General features: G+C 39.3%; 2 protein-coding genes across 2 annotated transcripts; one reads left to right on the forward strand and one right to left on the reverse strand.

Moving 5' to 3' along the window:
• Window positions 1–1,232: 1,232 nt before the first annotated feature.
• Window positions 1,233–9,462, forward strand: LOC124474262 (immunoglobulin lambda-1 light chain-like). The gene is made up of 5 exons (XM_047030238.1): window positions 1,233–1,268; window positions 5,107–5,175; window positions 7,224–7,294; window positions 7,890–8,189; window positions 8,778–9,462. Exons 2-5 carry the CDS (start codon window positions 5,117–5,119, stop codon window positions 8,930–8,932), a joined length of 585 nt encoding a protein of 194 aa, XP_046886194.1. The 5' UTR covers window positions 1,233–1,268; window positions 5,107–5,116; the 3' UTR covers window positions 8,933–9,462.
• A 2,526-nt stretch (window positions 9,463–11,988) lies between these two features.
• Window positions 11,989–12,594, reverse strand: LOC124473684 (PHD finger protein ALFIN-LIKE 6-like). Its single transcript, XM_047029316.1, has 3 exons — window positions 12,501–12,594; window positions 12,277–12,335; window positions 11,989–12,081 (listed from the first exon to the last, which is right to left on the reverse strand). The coding sequence occupies exons 1-3, from the start codon at window positions 12,589–12,591 to the stop codon at window positions 11,989–11,991; spliced, it is 243 nt and encodes an 80-aa protein (XP_046885272.1). The 5' UTR covers window positions 12,592–12,594.
• Between the last annotated feature and the right edge of the window lie 8,979 nt (window positions 12,595–21,573).

The following is a 21,573-nucleotide window of genomic DNA, read 5'->3' on the forward strand; positions in this document are numbered from 1 at the left end:
ACTGTCTGGGGTGAAATGTTCAGAGCAAATGAATGATTGAGTGTCGAACTTCGCCTGGATCTTCTCATAGACAACAGCAGCCATGCCTGTTGAATGTTTGGCTCCTTGGGAAGACTGTAAGTGTTAGCCTTCCCTGTACAGCCTGGAACACAGCATTTACGACCGTGGTCCATAATCAATATCCTTGTTATAATTCAAAACGTTCTTCTTTGTAATTCCTTATAAGTAGCCTACACAGAGCAGCGCGCAGCTAAACTAGTATCGGAGATAGACGCTACCTCTGGCTGGTCTGGATGTAAATTCTGGGGCGTGACAAAGATACAGACCAGAGCCAATAAGAGGGCGATCACCGGTCCTACGTAGGACCGGTGGCTTTGTTGAAAAGCTAGCGTTTTACAGCCACATTTTTTCTTTTTGAGATTTGAATAGGAAAGAGGTGTCAATATACTTTGATATTCACGGTATGTTCAGTTCACCCTCCGAACTGTCGTTTTTCAACAATGACAATGTAAAATCGGTTTTGCAGTCAATTGCCCCTTTAAAGAAATGGAAAGAGCAAACATACACTTTCTTTGGAGGGTGTTTTAGTTTCAAAGCTGCAAGCCACGCTGTTTTACGTTCCTCATGGAAGTTGTTTATGTTCGAAGCAAGACGTTTCCGACAAAATCTTCATTTTGTTGAATTGTTATGGCAACCAACAACGGCACAAGTTGAACCTGAGCTCATGTTAACAACATTTAATTAAACACAACTTATTCTAATCAATGTAATGTTGCCTTCTCTGTCATTATCATGGTACGCTAGCGGAGGTTAGCCGCTGAACAGGAAACACAAAACCGGAAAGCGGAAGTAGTTCAGCACCCATTGGTTGCTGGAGAAACAGGTGGATACTTCCACATACTTCGGTGGCCGACATGTGCAAACGCGCTGCAAACTAAGAAAACCAATGCATATAGGCAAAACACAAGCAAATTAAGAAAACATCTTCATTAATTTGACAACACATGCGCAGCATTCAGCAAACGCGCTGCAAATACACACAACACAACCAAATACATAAACACGCTGCAAATACGCGTTGCAAAAACGAAAGCAATCAAACCAAAAACGCTGCAGTACATTAACGCGTTGCAAAAACGAAAGCACGCAAACCAAAAATGTTGCATTCCAGGCCTCTAGGGGGAGAGCCAAGTGGAACATCTTGATTTTCGGCCCAATGGAGCGAGAGATGAAGAGAGAGCATATGAAAAGTTTGGACCAACATCGAAGTAAGTCTTTTGAAAAACTGTAAAAGAGAAGGGGCACATGTAAAAATGAATACTAATCTATTTATGTCGCCTATTTTCTTCGATTTTGGCCCCCTTTCCAAAACAAACTTATCATATGCCATCTCTGGTTCGAAAATCACGCTCTTCCACTCAGCACTCCTACTAGAGGCCTAGAGCACTTCCGTTGTGTTTTCTGTTTGTATTTGTTTTCGGGGTATGCGTGCTTTCCTTTTTGCAGCGCGTTTCTATATTTGCAGCGTGTTTATGTATTTGGTTGAGTTGTGTGTATTTGCAGCACGTTTCTATATTTGCAGCGCGTTTGCTGAATGCTGTGCATGTGTTGTCAAATACATGAAGATGTTTTCTTAATTTGCTTGTGTTTTGTCAATTTACTTGTACTTTGTCTATTAGCAGCGCGTTTGCACATTTTGGCCACCGTAACATACAGATAGTCTGCAATACGAAGGTCATCATTACGATCAAAAATATTTTCATAATATTTTGTTATTAATTGTCAGTGAAAGCTGAAAAATAAGGCCTAATCTCTTTTGATGAAAAGTAATAAAGGGTAAGGTGTTTCTGACTTGAAACCTTTTGAGGCAATTTAATCAAAGCTTGATCAACAAATTTGAATTAGTTATTCTTTTATTTTTATACATACTTAGCACAGGTTGAAACATGCTAAATTTACACCCATAAAAGTGCACATGTTTAAACAAAGATTAGTGTGCAAGATTGAAAATGCAAGAAGAAAATGCATACGATGAATGATCTATCAGTCAAACTGTGGTTAAACTGCCGCACCATGTTTCCAGGAAGCCAAGTGTAATAAGTGATTGCAGTAAAATGACATGACAACATATTGTTGCAAATTCTAATCAGAATATTTTAAGTATTTTAAAAGTAAATCATGTATGTTATAAAGTAGTGTCTGGAAGCAACTCTAATGTTCAGTTTAGTCCCAGAATAATTAAGAGCATTTGGTAAGGATCTGTTTCTGTTTTTGTTAAATATATATTTTAATGTTAGACATTCTTGTAGGCTTATTACAGTTGTTTAAGTAAAACAATACACATGGAGTGGATCACTTGTCTTGTAGATGGCATGACCATTAAACATAGGTATGCTTTGGTAATGGCACTTTTGCATCGCTAAAGAGCAGTACTGTCTGTCGTCTTATTTGTTGATATTAGCCATCATTAAAAGTAAAAATGTTATAAACATTATTTTATCTTTCCATTATTACATTTTTCCATTGAACTTCAAGATGCAATTTATTCCTGAACTATCAATAATCCAAAGTCACATAATTATATCACAATTATAATAGCATGATTTTAATTAACAAAAATATAGTAAAGTCATCAGATAAATATTTTAGATACATTTGACAAATATATTTAAGTCGAAGCAAATCAATTCAATGTTCATGGCTCAGTAATTTATATTATATTCATGGCTCAGTAATCTATATTAGGTAAGTAGACACCAACGGGTATTACGTCACGTAAATGCATTGTAGGCTACCAATTTATGTGCTATCACAGCACAGTTTCAGCAGTATTGTAAAGGCTTTGGAATGACAACATTTCAACAAAAATGAAATAGGCAAAAACATTTTAAATTGTTAATAGGCTAACATTATAATTGCATGATCAAATCATTTTTTTTCTTATCTCTCTCTTGCACTGTGCAAGTTGCACATATTAGTTAGGCCCAGATGAAACACCGATGCAGCTCACACTGTTGTTTGGAAGATGTGGTGAAGTGTTTATAGTTTTCTAATAAACGCTGACATGATGAGACAGTTCAACCACAGTTTGATAGACAGATCATTTATAGTACAGATGAGTTTAAAAAACATAGTTTAATGATGATTATTTATGATAATTATGATGTTATTTGTTTTTTAAATAAACGGTGACAACCTTTTCCATATTTACCACATTACACAGTGTATTCTAAATAATGCTTCCTAATTAATGCACATTTAGAAAAATGACTAAATATTAACAAGGGAAGCTTAAACAACACTTTATTGAGATATGGTTAAGAGCAATAATTCATTAATTTAACTGAAAAAGCAATGGCCTAATGCAAGTGGACAAAGGATCCAGGATATTGATTACACCTTTACAGGACATTATAACTACTGAGTTTTCACACCATCAAATCATTGCAACATATAATGAAAAAGTAGTTGATCTTCACTGTCGTGAACAACCACTAACAACATTGTGCAATATCACTAAATTGTGGACAGAAAACAGGTGAGGCATGCAGCTACGGGGATTACTTGTGATATCCCCATCATATCCTTGACGAATATGTCTTTACTCGCTAATATATATATATATACATTACAGGAAGATTATTGTTACAAACAATTCTGCCACATATTGAAAATATTTTTTGTGCAAGCAAAGGCTGAGGTGATGTTTACTGGAAACACGGTGAGACAATGATTATTCATTGTACATATTAGTGTTTTTCTCAGACACCATTTTTTAGCATCCTGACATTGTATATCTGTCCCAGAAGTTTCCAATCAAAATATAGTTAATTGCTTTTATATATAAACCTATAACTCTTTCTTTAAATCAAATAATACAAACTGTACATTGAAAGGCAGTGTTCGGCAAGCTTCTCATATAACATGACGGCAAAAGAATAGCTGTCAAATAATGTAGTAAGATGAAATTTGGTCATTTTTAAAACCACCTTGAAAGAAAAACATCATCATAGTTTTAAACCTATTTAAATTAAATTGTCCCATCACTTGCTTAAAATAGGAAGATGAAACCCTAAATGTGCTTTTATCTTTAGTTGTTAAAACACATACATATTGAAACAGACACAAATAAAAGGTCATATTTTGGACTTCTGCTCCATGTTCACTTTTAATCATGTTTTCATGTGTTGTTATTGTGCAGCAGAAACAGCATAGTTCCAATACATAAATAGGGGAGTGTAAGTGTGTGCAAAACTGTCTTGTGGACAAATAAACACAAAAGCCACTATCTGAGTATGGCTCGTCATAAAGCTAGTGATTTACTTGTTATCATAAGTTCAGCATACCTGACTGTCTTCAACCCAATAAAGCTTCTTTGGGATGAAGATTGAACCGACAGGAACAGATTATGTCGGTTCTGAGGAAAATAGAGGTCTGAGCACATGCTAGCTGTGTGTATCTAATAAACTAGCCAGTGTGTATGTACATTTTCAATGAACCCCTCGAGTGTATACTATTAATTCTACTAATAACTTGGCACTTGTTTAGTTTTTTCACAATGTATGTTTCATGTTTTGGCTGCTTGCAATGTTTGGGACTACCTCGTTGTTATGATCAGTGACCTATGCTCTTTTGTAAAGCTCTCTCTTGGAAGTCGCTTTGGATAAAAGGGTCTGCTAAATGCATAAATGTAAATGTAATAACTACTTCTAATGCTGTCATTTGTATTTTTTCAACTAAAATAAAATGGGAAATATTTTATTTGTATTCTTTATAAAAATCTTTAATCTTATTATTATTGCATGATAGAATTGAATGTTTTTCTCTCTGGCACATACTAGTTGAATGAAACACAGGTGCTGCTCACACGGTTTTGAAACTGTGTAGATGGAAGTTGTGGTGAAAGCGTTCATGGTTTTCTAATGAAGGCAGTGATGTTACTTGGAAACATAGTGAGACTGTTTAACCACAGTTGGATTGACAGATGATTAATCTTATGCGTTAGACAGTATTTATTTCACTCTAGAAAAAGTTTGATTTAACTTGTCGAAAATGCTCCCAAACAGTTGGTCCAAGTCAATTTGTATAGCTTACCTTCTTACACAGGATAGAGAACATGCTGGGCAATTATCTCAACAAACAGAGGATTAAAGCAAGGTGGACACGTGACATGAGGTTAGATTTCTGACTTTCTGAAACCACACACCCCATTACATCTTCATCTCTCTGCCCATACTGAACAAAGACCTAAACAACTTCAGTTACAACAGTTGACAGTTTAATGGTGTAGAAATGTTCCTTGTTTTCAGTGCTTTTACGTCTATCCTTTGCTTAGGTAAGTATTCCACACATAATGTAAATGTGACATTGACAGCTGTGATCACAAGCTAAAGTTAGATTTTTTCTCTGGTCAACAGCTGTAGGTGGAGACCAGTTGTTCCAGGACCCAAAGTCATGGATAAGCAAAGAGGGTGTTAGTGTCTCCTTCAGCTGCAGAGGCACTGAGAAGTGTGGTGGTTCTTATGTCTACTGGTACCAGGAAAGGGCAGGGGAGCCTTTTGTTCTGATTCTAGTTATTCATAACAGTAATGGAAACATTTATTCACGTTTCGGTCATCCTCAAATAGATGACTTCTCAGTCTTGAAAAGGGAGAACAACTATGAGTTGAAGATAAAGTCAGTTAAACGGTCTCACTCTGCCACCTACTACTGTGCCTGCTGGAGGGGTTGGCCCCACAGTGACAACTGTCTCTGATACCTTGTTCAAAAACTGTCTGGCCTTCATCTACATAGATTTGATTTCTGAGCAGTCTCAGTCATGCAGGGTTGTTTCCAAAACTCTCCCACTTTACGAGAACACAACAGCCAGCTTCCCAACAAAGTTCCACAACCCCCAGCCATATAGAAGGCTGGTGGATAATACTGCAATCCTCCAAGTACAGCCAATTCCAACAGAATGGGTTGGTACCAACCTGACCCACTGTCTCTCAACCTTTTTATGCATTTTAAAACCCCCCAAAATAATATATATGTCTTGGAAGGAGATAATGTTGAGGGTGATCTACTGGAATTTCAGTTATGTGGAGTACATTGTACACACAGTGTACATTTTGAAAAATGTGACGGGTGAATTTCACAAACGTGTAGACGAACTTAAACCGTAAACTGTCATGTAGTAACAGTGTTTCCCACAGATTAAAAAGCTGTTTGTGGCGGGGGGGAGGGGGGAGGGTTGGGGTTGTTTCATGTCAGACGGGGGGGGGGGGGGTCATAATAATTCCTTTGTTAATAATTTGTTTCACAGAACTTTATTATATAAAATATTAATCCAAAATGATTCACACCTTCACAAAATTAGCAGTAGCAATGCCAGTGCTAGCGTGTTAAATAACTATTTAACTGGTCGGCTCCATGACGCCGGGTAAGTAGCTAGCTCCTGAGGCTTCTCACCAAGAGAACGAAGGGGAACCTTCGATTAAGACATGTTCGTAGGTACCTAGCGAAAATGTGCCTTAACTTTCCTAGACATTTAGCTACGGCACTAATGCTGAAGGCTCGCTGATAGCTGTAGGTCTGACTAGAACGGCGTAGGTATGCATCGTTGCTAACGTGTGCTGACGTTGTGACTGTGTGTATGTGAGAAAGACGAGTGAGAGACGGAGGGAGAGCAGGAAAAGGAAATGCAGCTGAACGAATACACTTCTAAATAGTGATTACAAAAAATAATTACGAAGCGCAATATGTGGCGGCCGGTGTTGATTCTGTGGCGCACTGCCACAAATTAAGTCTATGTGTGGAAAACACTGAGTAGCATAACTGTCTACATAGCAGAACACAGCCAGAAGGAGCCTCAGTCTGGCTGAGAAATTCAAATGTGATGGTGTGGGATTACTATTATAGAGCTATGCAGACTCCCTTTTATAGAGTGGTACACTTACAAGTGAAGTGACAGTAATGACTTTAGAGGATACATATAAAATTGTCTCACATTAAATGGAATAATGGAAAACATCTTGGAGGTGGAACAATCATACATTTAGCAAGGCAATGTCAGGCCCAATTATTTCTTATGTGGTGTAACAATGTTTACGTATGTTTTTGTATGTAGAAATATGTATGTACGCAGTTTACCTTTGCATTAAATGGTGCTAGTTTATAAACAAGATATTTACAACGTTGGAATAATGAATAACCATGCCTATGCCCCTTACTGCATCCAACAGCCAACTTAAAGGTATGGGGCATTTCACTGTGAACTACGTCTTTGGTCCTGGCACTAGACTTTACGTTACTGGTAAGATATAATTATTTGTGTTATCAAGTTTACATTATCATTTAATGTATCTTTTTATGTAGTAATGTTTGTAAAACATTGCATGTTACCAGAAAAGTAACATCTAAAACATTTAATTGATACTCTTCTTCAGGTGTTACTAGAGACCTTAAATTCCCACAATCAATGAAATAATGTCTAGATACAGTATTTTGTCATCTTCACACTTTTGTTTATTAAGTAATTTTAAGGACAGTGATTTTAAGTAAAATGTTTTTCATGAGTGAAGCCATCACATCTTTAATTATTATGACCATCAAGTGTTTCTCAGAGCCCAGAACGCTGCCAAGAATGTACTAGGATGAACTTACTTGTAATATAAATGATCTTGCATGCAGTTTGTTCTTCTGTACATACAGACGCTGTAATGACATTTGGTAATACAATTTAAAATGCAGCAAGAGATATATTTTATTTTCAGGCACAGTTCAAAATCTACATTATGTAAAAGACTCAAGCAATCTGCAGTAAATTTAATATTTTCTGCACAATTTCACATACTCAATGATGAATTAGAGTGGTCGTATTTTCTTTTTTTAATTTATCTTACCATCAGACAAAAATGTAAAAGAACCACAAGTGACGTCCTATCAAGCTCCCAAGAACCAAACAAATAAGAGGACAACCCTGCTGTGTCAGGCCAGAGACATGTTCCCAGACTTGGTGACATTTTCATGGAAGATGGAGAGAGAAGATGGCCGGTTAGTGGAGGTGCCTGAAGCAGAGAGAGAAGAGCTGGAGCAGAGGGAGGACGGGAGAGTGACTAGTATGATTATCATCAAGAACGAAGAGGTTGAATCTAAAAAGTACAGCTGTACTGTAAAGCATGAAGTGGCTGTTGCTGACATTACAAAAAGTAAACAAAGAAAAAGTATTTTCATTCAGTTCATATACTTATTTTGTCATCTCTTGATAGGAAAAAAAGTAGGTGCACCTAAGTTTATTTATCTATTCCAGTTCATTTCCAATTTATATATTTTTATTCTGAAATTACTTTGTCACAGAATTATAATATTGCACTGGCCCATCTATCTCAGATGAATATTCTTTTACCAAGGCTGCCTCTACACCAAAAATCATACACAATTCTATCTATATTTTTGATGGTTGAACAAATGTATAGTTCAATCGTAAATTGTTTATAGACAATACATACTTTATGTCTGTATTTTATAGAATATTTTTCATTTAATAATTATGCTTAGATGGGTTGATGTAAAGTGCTATTGGCTTAAATTGCATGGTTAATAAAAAATAAAAACATGTTAGAATGCTGTTTATTGAATCATATTTAGCAGTAGATTTAATATGGTTTTCTTTCTTTAAGAGTACGCAATTCATCATTACCATCACATGAATCTTTATATGTTGCCTTGGGAGAAATAGATTTATTGGTCAGTATATGTCAATATGTATGGTGTAATTTTATTTATTTATTTTCCAGAACTCTTGCAGTCCATGTGCAGTGTGAACCTGGTCTCTCTGGTTTACACAGTGATGATAGTGAAGAGCTTGGTGTACTGCTGTGGGCTCTCCCTCTTGCTGCTCCTCAGGGACAACAAGGGAAGTCCACCACACACCCAGAGAAATGTTCTCTAAACTCTACAGGTAGTGAAAAATTGCATTCCTACTAAAGCAGATTTGTCCATATCTTGCCTGTTGACTTTTGGGATAGGGTGGAAGTAGGACATAGAGAAATGGGTATACACGAATAATTGTGCACGTTGAGTAGTCTTCTGGCATTATAGAAAAATAAGTAGTGGGAACAAAGTGTTGGAGGTATTAGGAAACAGTCTTGATCATCTAAGTGGACTCATTGGGTTCTTGTGTTAAAATGTTATACTTCTGTATTTTTTAAGAAATATGATTAAAAATACATTTTATGGGCTATTATATGTAGACAAATTGATCATTTGTATACATTTGTATTTGTAATTTATATTTTTTACTAAAACCAATACTTTTTGGAATGAATTTACATTGGGTATCCCATCACCCTATTAATTAACATTACTTCACATCTCAAATGCTGTAAATGATTTAATGTACAATATTTAAATGGTATACATTGTTTGTATATGTCAAAGAAAGTATTAACATTTTAAATAAAGCTCTGTGTTCATTTAGCAGCTCTGCTGTGTTCTTAGACAACCTTCTAACACAGATGTTGATCTGTACTCTGACCCAGATGTAATGGACTTTTAGGTGTGCTTGTGTCACACTGTTATCTCATAAATACATGACATTAAAGCAAATATATCTATCTATAATATATAAAGATATAGATGTATATATATTAGTGGTGGGCCGTTATCGGCGTTAACGTGCTGCGTTACGTGAGACTCTTGGGCGATAAAAAATATATCGCCGTTAATCTATTTTCAAAGTTGGTTTGGGAGCTGGTTCTATACTACGCAAGCTATGATGACTTTCACCTTGATATTTTAGCGGGGATGTATACCCAGCCGAATTGTACTGTAGGGGGCGAGAACGAGTTTTCAAACGTGTGTGTGCCTTGTGAATGAAATTACCACATCAAATGTGACGTGCTAACATGGATGGAGCTATGAAGCCGCCGGGTTTGCTTCAGGGAACATTTATTTTTAAGAAGCTTCCCAATGGAAACCTCGACAAGACTAAGGTTGTTTGCACCTTGTGCGGTGCGGAATTAGTTTACTGTACAAGTTCTTCCATTCTCAAATACCACCTAAACTCAAAGCATCCCTTACCTAATGCGGAAGATGCCGGGGTGTTGTATCACCCGATGCATGACTCTCTGGATTGGCACCCCCTCGCGGGAGCGCGCACCATTCAAAGAGTGAAGGGTTGTATCACCCGATGCATGACTCTCTGGATTGGCACCCCCTCGCGGGAGCGCGCACCATTCAAAGAGTGAAGGATTTCGTCTTGATATCGCATCCGAAAGAAGAAGGGGAGACAGAAGTCTCACATTATACCGTCTTTGTTGTTGAATTCAAGAGAAGGATGTCTGTTATCTGTGGAAATATCAGATGCTATTTTCAACACAAAATCCTTAAAATTCGTCATTCAAACGCTATAGTAACGAACGCGAACCAACATTCTTGCTCCACGACATCGCATTCTGAAGACATATACCCCAGTGTGATCATGATTACTGCTACACAAAATGTATTTTGTGTAGCAGGTTCAAAGTATTTCACATGGCATGGCTCTTTATACTAATGTATAGGTTCAAAGGCATGCGATTTTAATGCAGTTAGCCTGTACGTATAGGGTGGCTTCTTCAGACAGGTCGAAAACAACAGCCTTCTGATCCAGAATAGGTTATCAGCTGTCCTGAAAAGGGACCAAAGGATCACATGCCGAGACTACAAAAGACAAGTACTAAAAACAATGTATCAACCATGTATCAACATCATAAGAACCATCAAATCCTTTTTTAAGATAGGTAATATTATTCTTATTGTTTAAGTCAATGAAATAAATGAAAAAATAAAACATCATACACATGTATTGGTATTCAATTTATGCTATTAAATGTACACCACGATGGCGTAGAAAAGATAGAAACATATGCGGGGGGAGAGCATTTCATGGCAGGTTTTCCACTAGATGTAAGTGCAATGCAACCCCTGCTAACCCTGACTAGGAAAGTGTCACATGCCTGAAACTTGCTGTGCTTACTCATACTAATGCCCTCAGTGTACATTAAGAATCATTTGATGCTGGGATATACAGAACAGACAATAGAGGGGGGGTGCATCTCACGACAGGCTTGTTGTATTCCTTCTTGTCTCAAAATGCACCCCCCACTAACCCTGACTAGGAAAGTGTCACATGCCTGAAACTTACTGTGCTTACTCATACTAGTGCCCTCAGTGTACAGTAAGAATCATTTGATGCTGGGATATACAGAACAGACAATACAGGGGGGGTGCATCTCACGACAGGCTTAATGCACCCCCCGCTAACCCTGACTAGGAAAGTGTTACATGCCTGAAACTTACTGTGCTTACCCATACTAGTGCCCTCAGTGTACAGTAAGAATCATTTGATGCTGGGATATACAGAACAGACAATACAGGGGGGGTGCATCTCACGACAGGCTTGTTGTATTCCTTCTTGTCACAAAATGCACCCCCAGCTAACCCTGACTAGGAAAGTGTTACATGCCTGAAACTTGCTGTGCTTACTCATACTAGTGCCCTCAATGTACATTAAGAATCATTTGATGCTGGGATATACAGAACAGACAATACAGGGGGGGTGCATCTCACGACAGGCTTGTTGTATTCCTTCTTGTCACAAAATGCATCCCCCGCTAACCCTGACTAGGAAAGTGTCACATGCCTGAAACTTACTGTGCTTACTCATACTAGCCCCATCTTGTGCAATGCACACACTCACCAAACTTACTCATGCAGGTAATCCCCAAATATAAAGGAAGCCTTTGTTTCACAAAAGTATTATTTTAATAACACCAGCTTAAAACCAGCCTAACAATGATTAATTCCAAAACAAATTAAATAACATTTAAAAAAACATGTTTACAGAAAGTCATACGAAATGACTTGAAAATAGATAAATAATAATTAAACTTTGTTTGACACACAAACTAATATATAACAATACAGACAAATTAACTTATGACAACACATTTCTTATTTAGGGGATTATGTGCATGCAAGGCACCAGTAGTCCTCCTCCAGTGTAGGCCTCTGCACGCACTCGTGGTGGTACCATCTCCCACAGATGTCGCAGCAGATCTTAGAAAATTGATTAACAATGGAAGTCCTTTAATTTGGGCACCATCACTTCTATTAAACTGAGTGTTAATCGTACTGTTTCTGATTTAGTCATTCTTGTAATAATGAAATACAAATTTATAATTATCACAGAAATCAAACTAATCTTGAAGTCTAAAAACTGAAAAATATGTAATGATTTTTTTTAAATATTACCCATAGTGGCTCATCCTTGTCCTCCATCCCACAGTAGTGGCACAGGTTGCTGAGATTGTCTGTTAAGACAAACAGTATTCATTAATATTCCACCAAATAAGTTAACAGTTAAATGACATTTTTCATTATTGTACTTCACTGACTGTATGCTCTCATCTGTATTAAAAAACAAGCACTTCCAAGAGCTTGGAGATTGACAACGATCAGCTAAAACAATAACACACCAGTTTCTCGGAGGAGGGCAGTGGCTACATCTAGCCTCAGCTTGTTCACTGCCTTCTGTGTTGTTTTGATGTTTATTGCCTCTCCCTTCATTATTTTCTCAGCAAACTAAAGATAACATGATTAGTAGATAAGCATGATCACATAAATACATAGTCTGACAAGATCCAAAATCCTAAACCACAAAAATAAAGGTCCATTACAGTAAATACTCAAACATTCATACATACAAACATTCATGCATGAAAGTAGTTATCCTTAAGAAAAAAGATATTACGGACTTTGAGGTTGACCACATTGTTTAAGTAATGTATAGTACAGTATATTCACCTTTAAGGCAAGGACACCACACGATGTGCTGTCTTGCTGACGTGCATGAGGGAGGGTGCTGCAAGGCCCTACGTAGTGTGGTCCGTTCTGTTGAGTTCATCATTGGCAGGAAGCTCCCAGCCCTACAGGACACCTACCACACACGTTGCCTAAGAAAAGCCGGCAAGATTCTAAGAGACTGTTCCCACCCATCCTTCAGTCTCTTTACCCCGTTGCCTTCTGGCAGGCTTTACCGCAGCATCCGGTCGCGCACACACAGACTGGACAACAGTTTCTACCCAAGGGCCATCAGACTTCTGAACTGACACTGATATGGACATTGATTTACTGCACACTAGTCACTTATACACTGTCACTTTCAGCTACTGGTTGCACTACCAGTAACATTGCACTACTGTACCTCACTGTACCTCGCCACCAGGCTCCTGTATGGTCACTGACAGTCACTGATCTGCAATTTTGCACTATTGTACTGTACTCCACTTAGGTTAGTATAGGTTATAGGGTTGAAATAGGTTTTATGTGCATTTAGGGTTAGTATAGCGTATTATTTATTGGAATCTGTAATTTAGAAAGTTTTAGTATTAGGGTTAGTATAGTAAATTAGTTATTGCTATCTGTATATTTAGGAAGTTTCACTTTTTTAAGCTCAGCATAGATATAAATTATGTTCTGTGTACTTATATGTTATGACAGGTGCTTGCGTTGTCTTGTCTTAAGAATTTCAGTGCCCAGTCTGACCTTGTGTTGTTCTGTGTACCTGACAAATAAAAAAACTTGAACTTGAACAATACAATCTAGTGTATGATAAATACGTGACTCCGTTTTGTGTTATTTTCTTTGTTAATGTTTATTGAGGTACATCTTCACAAAGTACTTTTTCATGTCAAGGCAGTTCTGTATATCCCAGCATCAAATGATTTTTACTGTACACTGAGGGCACTAGTATGAGTAAGCACAGCAAGTTTCAGGCATGTAACACTTTCCTAGTCAGGGTTAGCTGGGGGTGCATTTTGTGACAAGAAGGAATACAACAAGCCTGTCGTGAGATGCACCCCCCCTGTATTGTCTGTTCTGTATATCCCAGCATCAAATGATTCTTACTGTACACTGAGGGCACTAGTATGGGTAAGCACAGTAAGTTTCAGGCATGTAACACTTTCCTAGTCAGGGTTAGCGGGGGGTGCATTAAGCCTGTCGTGAGATGCACCCCCCCTGTATTGTCTGTTCTGTATATCCCAGCATCAAATGATTCTTACTGTACACTGAGGGCACTAGTATGAGTAAGCACAGTAAGTTTCAGGCATGTGACACTTTCCTAGTCAGGGTTAGTGGGGGGTGCATTTTGTGACAAGAAGGAATACAACAAGCCTGTCGTGAGATGCACCCCCCCTCTATTGTCTGTTCTGTATATCCCAGCATCAAATGATTCTTAATGTACACTGAGGGCATTAGTATGAGTAAGCACAGCAAGTTTCATGCATGTGACACTTTCCTAGTCAGGGTTAGCAGGGGGTGCATTGCACTTACATCTAGTGGAAAACCTGCCATGAAATGCTCTCCCCCCGCATATGTTTCTATCTTTTCTACGCCATCGTGGTGTACATTTAATAGCATAAATTGAATACCAATACATGTGTATGATGTTTTATTTTTTCATTTATTTCATTGACTTAAACAATAAGAATAATATTACCTATCTTAAAAAAGGATTTGATGGTTCTTATGATGTTGATACATGGTTGATACATTGTTTTTAGTACTTGTCTTTTGTAGTCTCGGCATGTGATCCTTTGGTCCCTTTTCAGGACAGCTGATAACCTATTCTGGATCAGAAGGCTGTTGTTTTCGACCTGTCTGAAGAAGCCACCCTATACGTACAGGCTAACTGCATTAAAATCGCATGCCTTTGAACCTATACATTAGTATAAAGAGCCATGCCATGTGAAATACTTTGAACCTGCTACACAAAATACATTTTGTGTAGCAGTAATCATGATCACACTGGGGTATATGTCTTCAGAATGCGATGTCGTGGAGCAAGAATGTTGGTTCGCGTTCGTTACTATAGCGTTTGAATGACGAATTTTAAGGATTTTGTGTTGAAAATAGCATCTGATATTTACACAGATAACAGACATCCTTCTCTTGAATTCAACAACAAAGACGGTATAATGTGAGACTTCTGTATCCCCTTCTTCTTTCGGATGCGATATCAAGACGAAATCCTTCACTCTTTGAATGGTGCGCGCTCCCGCGAGGGGGTGCCAATCCAGAGAGTCATGCATCGGGTGATACAACACCGGGCCAAGCACTGATGTAGCGCAGGGGAAAAGTCGTCGTCAAACTACTACGTTTGAGTGCAACTGAGGCAAGCCCGTCAGCACAGCTCTATCAGCCAAACTAACTAATCTCCTCGCTCACCTGGCTTGAGAAACCCGTTTTCAAAGACTTACTTTTAGTCATTATTTGGGTAGCACACTGAATGCCTTCGCCGGAATTCAAATGAGCCATTTCAATCTATATTAATCTATATTAATTCCAAGATTACAGTGAGATTGATCTAGATAAAAACAAATAATCTATGCCCTCCTCTAATATATATATATATATATATATATATATATATATATATATATATATATATATATATATATATATATATATATACATATTTATATATTATTTATTTTCCCAACGTAACTCATCCCTCAATTTTTGCATTACATATACAACGTTGGTGTCAAAATGTTTGTCTTGGTCACAATTGCTTTGCTTGTATTGGATTTTACGTTCCATTGCATGGTTTAGGTTTAATTTAAGGAAGACAAGGACCTTATTAGTAAACTTGTTATATTAGCCAGTTTTCCCAAAATAAATGTCAGGGGTAGGCCTATATGTTTTTGGGGGCATATTTTCAGTTTGCATATGGTAGTGTTTGAATAGCGATTTCCATACTGACATGTTGTTTGAATGTTTGAGCCGATTAAGCGCTGTTTGCTTACTTTACTTTATTTATAATTAAACATAGTCTTTCCGTTAGTGAAAAGGCGGAGTAAAACCTTTTCTTGAACACATTTTTTATTCAATTAAACAGTTTGGACCGGTTTTAACATTGGCGAAACTGAAGGTGTCAGAGTAATTTCTAAACACAAATTACAAAGTTGTCGGAACTGTGGATCTTCAATCTACTTGTAATGTCTGTCTAGACTCTAGAGACACAGGCTAGTTGGTGCTGTAGCAGGCGTTCCAGGCATGCGCGAAGATGGCACTGGGGACGGGGAGATTCCTAGTGACCCCGATCCGTCCCCACCGCTCTCCTTACGTAAGGCGACAAGCATCAGTTCATAACTGCACAGCTGATAAGGCAACGTTAGCGTGTATTAGCGTGTGTAATGTACGTTGGCCACACAAAAGTACTACAACACTTTTGAAAGAAAAAAAAAGTGTATTATGCTTATTTAAAGTATTTTTGGAGCAAATTTAAAAAAAAAAATGCAAATTTAGGTTTTGGTGTTTTATGGTTGTCATGGAGATGGCGTTAGTAGCCCCGTTTGTTTGGCTGCTTAAAATTGAAATGTTTGGCTCACTCCCTTTCATTAACCTATTGGTTGCAACCAAACATGAAACAAAAAAGCTCATGCTGTTTGCCATATTCACCAAGACAGACTTGACAAACTGGACAGACAGCTCAGCAATATCTTCAGGGAAATTAAAGGCGGAGAGATGTTTTGGGGACCTATTGAGTCTGCTTCTAGAGGGTAAATTTGTTTGGCTGCAGAGGGAATTATTACATTCTCCCACAAAAACTTTAAAAAAATACATTTGGTAGCTTCGATATCGTGGGGCTCATTAAGGTAGTATACACCATCACCGACGCCAGTGAGGAAGAGCCAGACACACAGTCAGCCAACATACTGAATGAATACTCAGATGTTTTCAAAGGCATCGGTGAGTTCCAAGGTGAGTGCAGTTTTAGAATAGACCCTAGCATACCACCAGTGGTTTGCCCACCAAGGAGAGTATCCTTTGCCTTAAGAGAACATTTAAAGAGTTAAACAACATGGAAAGGGATGGCATAATCTGCAAAGTGACTGAACCTCCCCAGTGGGTTAACACGCTGGCAGTGTGTGAGAAGCCAAAAACTCACAAGCTTAGGGTATGTTTAGATCCACAGCCTTTAAACAAGGCAATACTGAGGCCGCACTACCCTCTACCCACACTGGAAGATGTAACATCTAAACTGACTGGGGCTAAGTTCTTCAGCGTCCTAGACGCAAGGTCGAGTTACTGGGCTATCAAGCTGAGTGAGGAGTCGTCGCTGCTCACTACATTTAACACCACGGTTGGTAGATACCGGTTTCTCAGGCTCCCCTTCGGCATCGTGTCTGCCCAGGATGAATTCCAGAGGAGAGTAGATGAGACATACGAGGGTCTTCAGGGCGTGGCTGGCATCGTGGACGACATTGTTGTGTTCGGAAGACAAGAAAGGAGCATGACAGGAGCTTTATGCAGTCCTATACGGGTGTAAGAGATTCTTCCACGAATACTTCTATGGGCGACACATAACCGTGGAATCAGACCACAAGCCACTGGAGACAATACTCCGCAAGCCACTAGCCCTAGCACCACCGCGCCTACAGCGCATGATACTCGCGCTGCAGAAATACAGACTAATCCTCATCCACTGACCAGGCAAAGAGATCCCTGTAGCTGACACGTTGTCAAGAAAGTCTATGAATGACACAGACAGTTCACTCTCTGAGGCTATGGAGACCCAGGTACACACATTCATCAGCGCAGCTCCGGTGAGTGCAGACAGGCTAGAGGACATCAGGGCCGTCACAGCTCAGGACGAGCAGCCGTCCACCCTCAAACAGGTAATTCGGTCGGGCTGCCCGGAGACAAGGAAACCCACAGATCAGTGAATACTGGAACCACCGTGACGAGATCACAGAAGCTGATGGCATCCTCCTAAAGGGTGAGAAAAATAATCATTCCACACAGGCTCAGAGCAGACATGCTACAGCGCATACACACAGGACACTTTGGGGTAGAGAAAAGAAAACACGGGGCAAGAGACAACGTTTTGGCCAAGCATGGGTCAACAGATAGAGGCAACCGTAGGGAAGTGTGAAATATGTCAAACACATCGCAATGCCAACACAAAGGAGCCCATGCTCTCACAGGCAATCCCAGAGAATCCATGGCAGACTGTAGCAACACATTTATTGTCCTGGAACTCAGAGAACTACCTCGTCATATGTGACTACCTCAGCAGGTACTTTGAAATTGAAAACCTGCATAATATCACCACAGCTGCCGTCATCCACAAGATGTAATCAGTGTTTGCCAGACATTACATTTACATTTATGCATTTAGCAGACGCATTATCCAAAGTGACTTCCAAGAGAGAGCTTTACAAAAGAGCATAGGTCACTGACCATAACAACGAGGTAGTCCCAAACATTGCAAGCAGCCAAAACATGAAGCACACATTGTGAATAAACTAAACAAGTGCCAAAAGGGAAGACCCATAAGAGCATGCAGTTATACAAGTTAAAAATTAAAACAACATGAACCACAAAAAGTTAACCACAAAAAAGTGCAGGACTGTACCTGTGGAAGAACAATCAACAGTAAAATATTTCACAGCGAGTACAAGACTTAACTTTGTTATAACTAACCTACAAGAGCAACAAGTCACTCAATAAGAGTCATTGTGATCCTGGAGGAAACTAACATCAGGTCCAGCCAAGCATTCCTAAGTGCCGTTGTACTCCCGGAACAAGTGCGTCTTGAGCCTTCTCTTGAAGGTGGAAAGACAGTCTGTGTCTCTGATGGAGGTGGGGAGTTGATTCCACCACTAGGGGGCCAGGCAGGAGAAGAGCTTGTGTTGGGACAGGGTGGTCTTGAGCGGTGGGACCACCAGGCGGTTGTCTGAAGAAGACCGTAGGTGGCGGGTGGGGGTGTAAGGCTGCAGTAGAGACTTGATGTAGTTGGGTGCAGTCCCGTTCACTGCTCGGAAGGTCAGTACCAGGGTCTTGAATCTGATGCGGGCCGTGATGGGTAGCCAGTGGAGGGAGATGAGGAGCGGGGTAACGTGGGAGCGTCTGGGTAGATTGTAGACCAGGCGGGCCGACAAAATGTTATGAAAGTTGAGTTGCTGGGACACAGAGCCATAGAAAAAGATGCATATTGACAATTTGGTTACATAACAGATTCAGAGAAATTTCTCTGTTTTTGTTAAGCACTATTAGCTAACAGCCTACTGTGGTGTAGTTGATTCAATTTCATTTTTTTCATCTTAATTTATATAGCACACTTTTAAAACAACAACAGTATCCTTTAGCCATTCGAAATCTATTGTGATGACCATGACCTGACTAGCTAGGTCAGAAAGGAACAATTGTCCAGGCATAAGATGAAGTTCCCAAATTGACGTTTATTAACCACACTGTACACAGGCTACTAGTAAGCCAAACAGCAGTTTGGCCCTAGCCCTTGTTAATGGAGACATGTAATGCTGTTTTTGGATGCTTTTATATAGGCCTTAGTGGTCCCCTAATACTGTATCTGAAGTCTCTTTCCCGAAATTCAGCCATGGTGCAGAATTATAGCCACTACAAGTAGTCCCACAATGAGCTTTCCTTAGAACGCGCTGTTTTGGTGTCTGTAGCTTTAAATGCTAATGAGGAGGAGAGGGGCGGCAACATGCGCGAATGTTTACAACGGATGCATCGCAATGGCTCGTAGCCCCCGTTGCTGTAAGATGCCTCAAATTGAGTCATTCTCATCTGATCACCCTGGTTTTCAGAGGTGCACACTCATAGTCATTTCAATGAAGAGAAAGGCGGATATCGCGCGCCACAACAGCAGAACGGTTATCCAAATAACAAAGACGTGCACAACACTGGCATTACAGCGTTTGTATTCACACACATAGCCTACTTGATGCCGTCTATCTTTACATAAGCAACAGTAACTCAGCTGTTAGCTGCAGAGCTAATGTTACAGCCACATTCTAAGGGTAGCAAGCTAGGTAACCATATACAGTAAAGCAACAAAATGATATAGCGTTAGTTAGCTTACTTGTCCAAGGTTTGTAGCTTTACCAAGGAGAGTTATAACGATCCAGAATTTTATTTCAGCAATGCCAGTTTTGTATTGGCTCAAGTTGAGGAAACAGTAGAGGCTGAAATGTTTGGCGCAGACATACAAAACTTTGTGAAGTTGTGTTAGCGCAATTCCAGCGAAAATCAAATTAAGATACTGGTTGTGCAGAAGCTTGGATGAAGGAACTAAAAAAAATGTTTTGTTTTGATTTGCACATCCAAGCAATGAGCAACTGTTATGCTTCGTTTCTCTCCAGGAAAAACCGATATTGCACTCGCCCTTGCACGGTGGCAGCTCAGTTTCTCATGGGCGGGCCAGATGATCTGAGCGGGCAAAGCAGAGAGAGGGGAGGTAACCTTTCTCGTATCTACGTCACTTGGAGGAGATTTTCAAACAGAGCGTTTGAGCCTTCATTTTGTCAAAGGCGGAGAAGAACACGCAGGGCTTGGTTTAGGCCTACACTTATCGAAAATTCTAGCCATTGGGGGACCAAAGGCTGGCTAGAGTAACTCATATTAATGTTAAATAACCTCATAAAATGAAGTTTTCATGACATGTCTCCTTTAAACAATAGTGACCGTCTCTTGTGAAACCCAGGCATCCGAACATTCTCGGCATGGGCGTCATTAGACCCTTTTTACTGGCGCACATGCCCTAGTATAAATCTGCTGTGCCCCAGTAAAATCTCAATTTGATAATCCCGGAAATAAATCTATGCAGTATCCCAATCAACGCTTGTAAAAACACAAAACGATGAAGGCAAAATTCCATGTTAGCGCGCTATTCTGAGATTGCAAAATAGCCACTGCAGTAGGCACACAGAAGTCCAGGTGTCGAACTCGGCACACAAGTCAGTATTAAAGTAGGCTAAGAAAACATTACACAACTAAAGAAAGTTTCTAAATGATAGGCCTATCGATCATCTTATTTTGACTAAAGCATAAAAACATTATTACATGAAGTTAATGAAAACAGTATTTCCGCTCAAATTAATGCGAAACAAATGTGTGCGCACGCAACAACTATTGATGTCCCTGCCAAAGCTGATATCAAACTTGCGCCCCTGAACTGTTGTACAGTGGGTTAAGCAATGGGAGTTTCTGTAGCCTAGTAGTGCATTATGCGCAGCACAAACGATATGAATATGGGCCTTCTGTGCCCCAGTAGAGTTTCAAGTCAAACAACGCCCCTGATTCTCGGCATTCCCGTGATTAACAGACAGCAGGGTGATTGGCATGTCGGACCACGCGAACAGTACTGGTAAACAACCAACTAACAGCCTAACATATAACACCTAGTGATGGGCATTCCGGCTCTTTTGGCTCCCGAACGGTTCTTTAAAAATGTTTTAACTATGAATTTGACTATGATCGGTGTTAAAACAATTTGAATTAAATTATGAAATAAAATCATACTCGACCTTCACCACATATTTAAAAATGCATTGATTTGTCATGGCTCTCCTCCGAGTTTTGACTACCCGTCTGACTGTGTGAGTTGGCTCGGCCCTCCCTCATGCAGGATTGACAGGAACAGAATGTGAGGATGATCGTGTGCGCCCTTAAGCGCCCTAAAAAGTATTTTGTAGTTGTTCTTTAAATTTGTCAATTATTGTAAATACAATTAAA

This window comes from Hypomesus transpacificus, chromosome 11 (genome assembly GCF_021917145.1).
Source record: "Hypomesus transpacificus isolate Combined female chromosome 11, fHypTra1, whole genome shotgun sequence".
Lineage (NCBI taxonomy): Eukaryota > Metazoa > Chordata > Actinopteri > Osmeriformes > Osmeridae > Hypomesus > Hypomesus transpacificus.

Coding starts and splice junctions, on each gene's coding strand:
- LOC124473684 (XM_047029316.1), bottom strand. CDS start 12,591: ATGAAGGGAGAGGCAATAAACATCAAAACAACACAGAAGGCAGTGAAC. Junction 12,336..12,500: donor TGCCCTCCTCCGAGAAACTG/GTGTGTTATTGT, acceptor TTGTCTTAACAG/ACAATCTCAGCAACCTGTGC. Junction 12,082..12,276: donor ACAAGGATGAGCCACTATGG/GTAATATTTAAA, acceptor CAATTTTCTAAG/ATCTGCTGCGACATCTGTGG.
- LOC124474262 (XM_047030238.1), top strand. CDS start 5,117: ATGCTGGGCAATTATCTCAACAAACAGAGGATTAAAGCAAGGTGGACA. Junction 7,295..7,889: donor CACTAGACTTTACGTTACTG/GTAAGATATAAT, acceptor TCTTACCATCAG/ACAAAAATGTAAAAGAACCA. Junction 8,190..8,777: donor TGTTGCTGACATTACAAAAA/GTAAACAAAGAA, acceptor TTTATTTTCCAG/AACTCTTGCAGTCCATGTGC.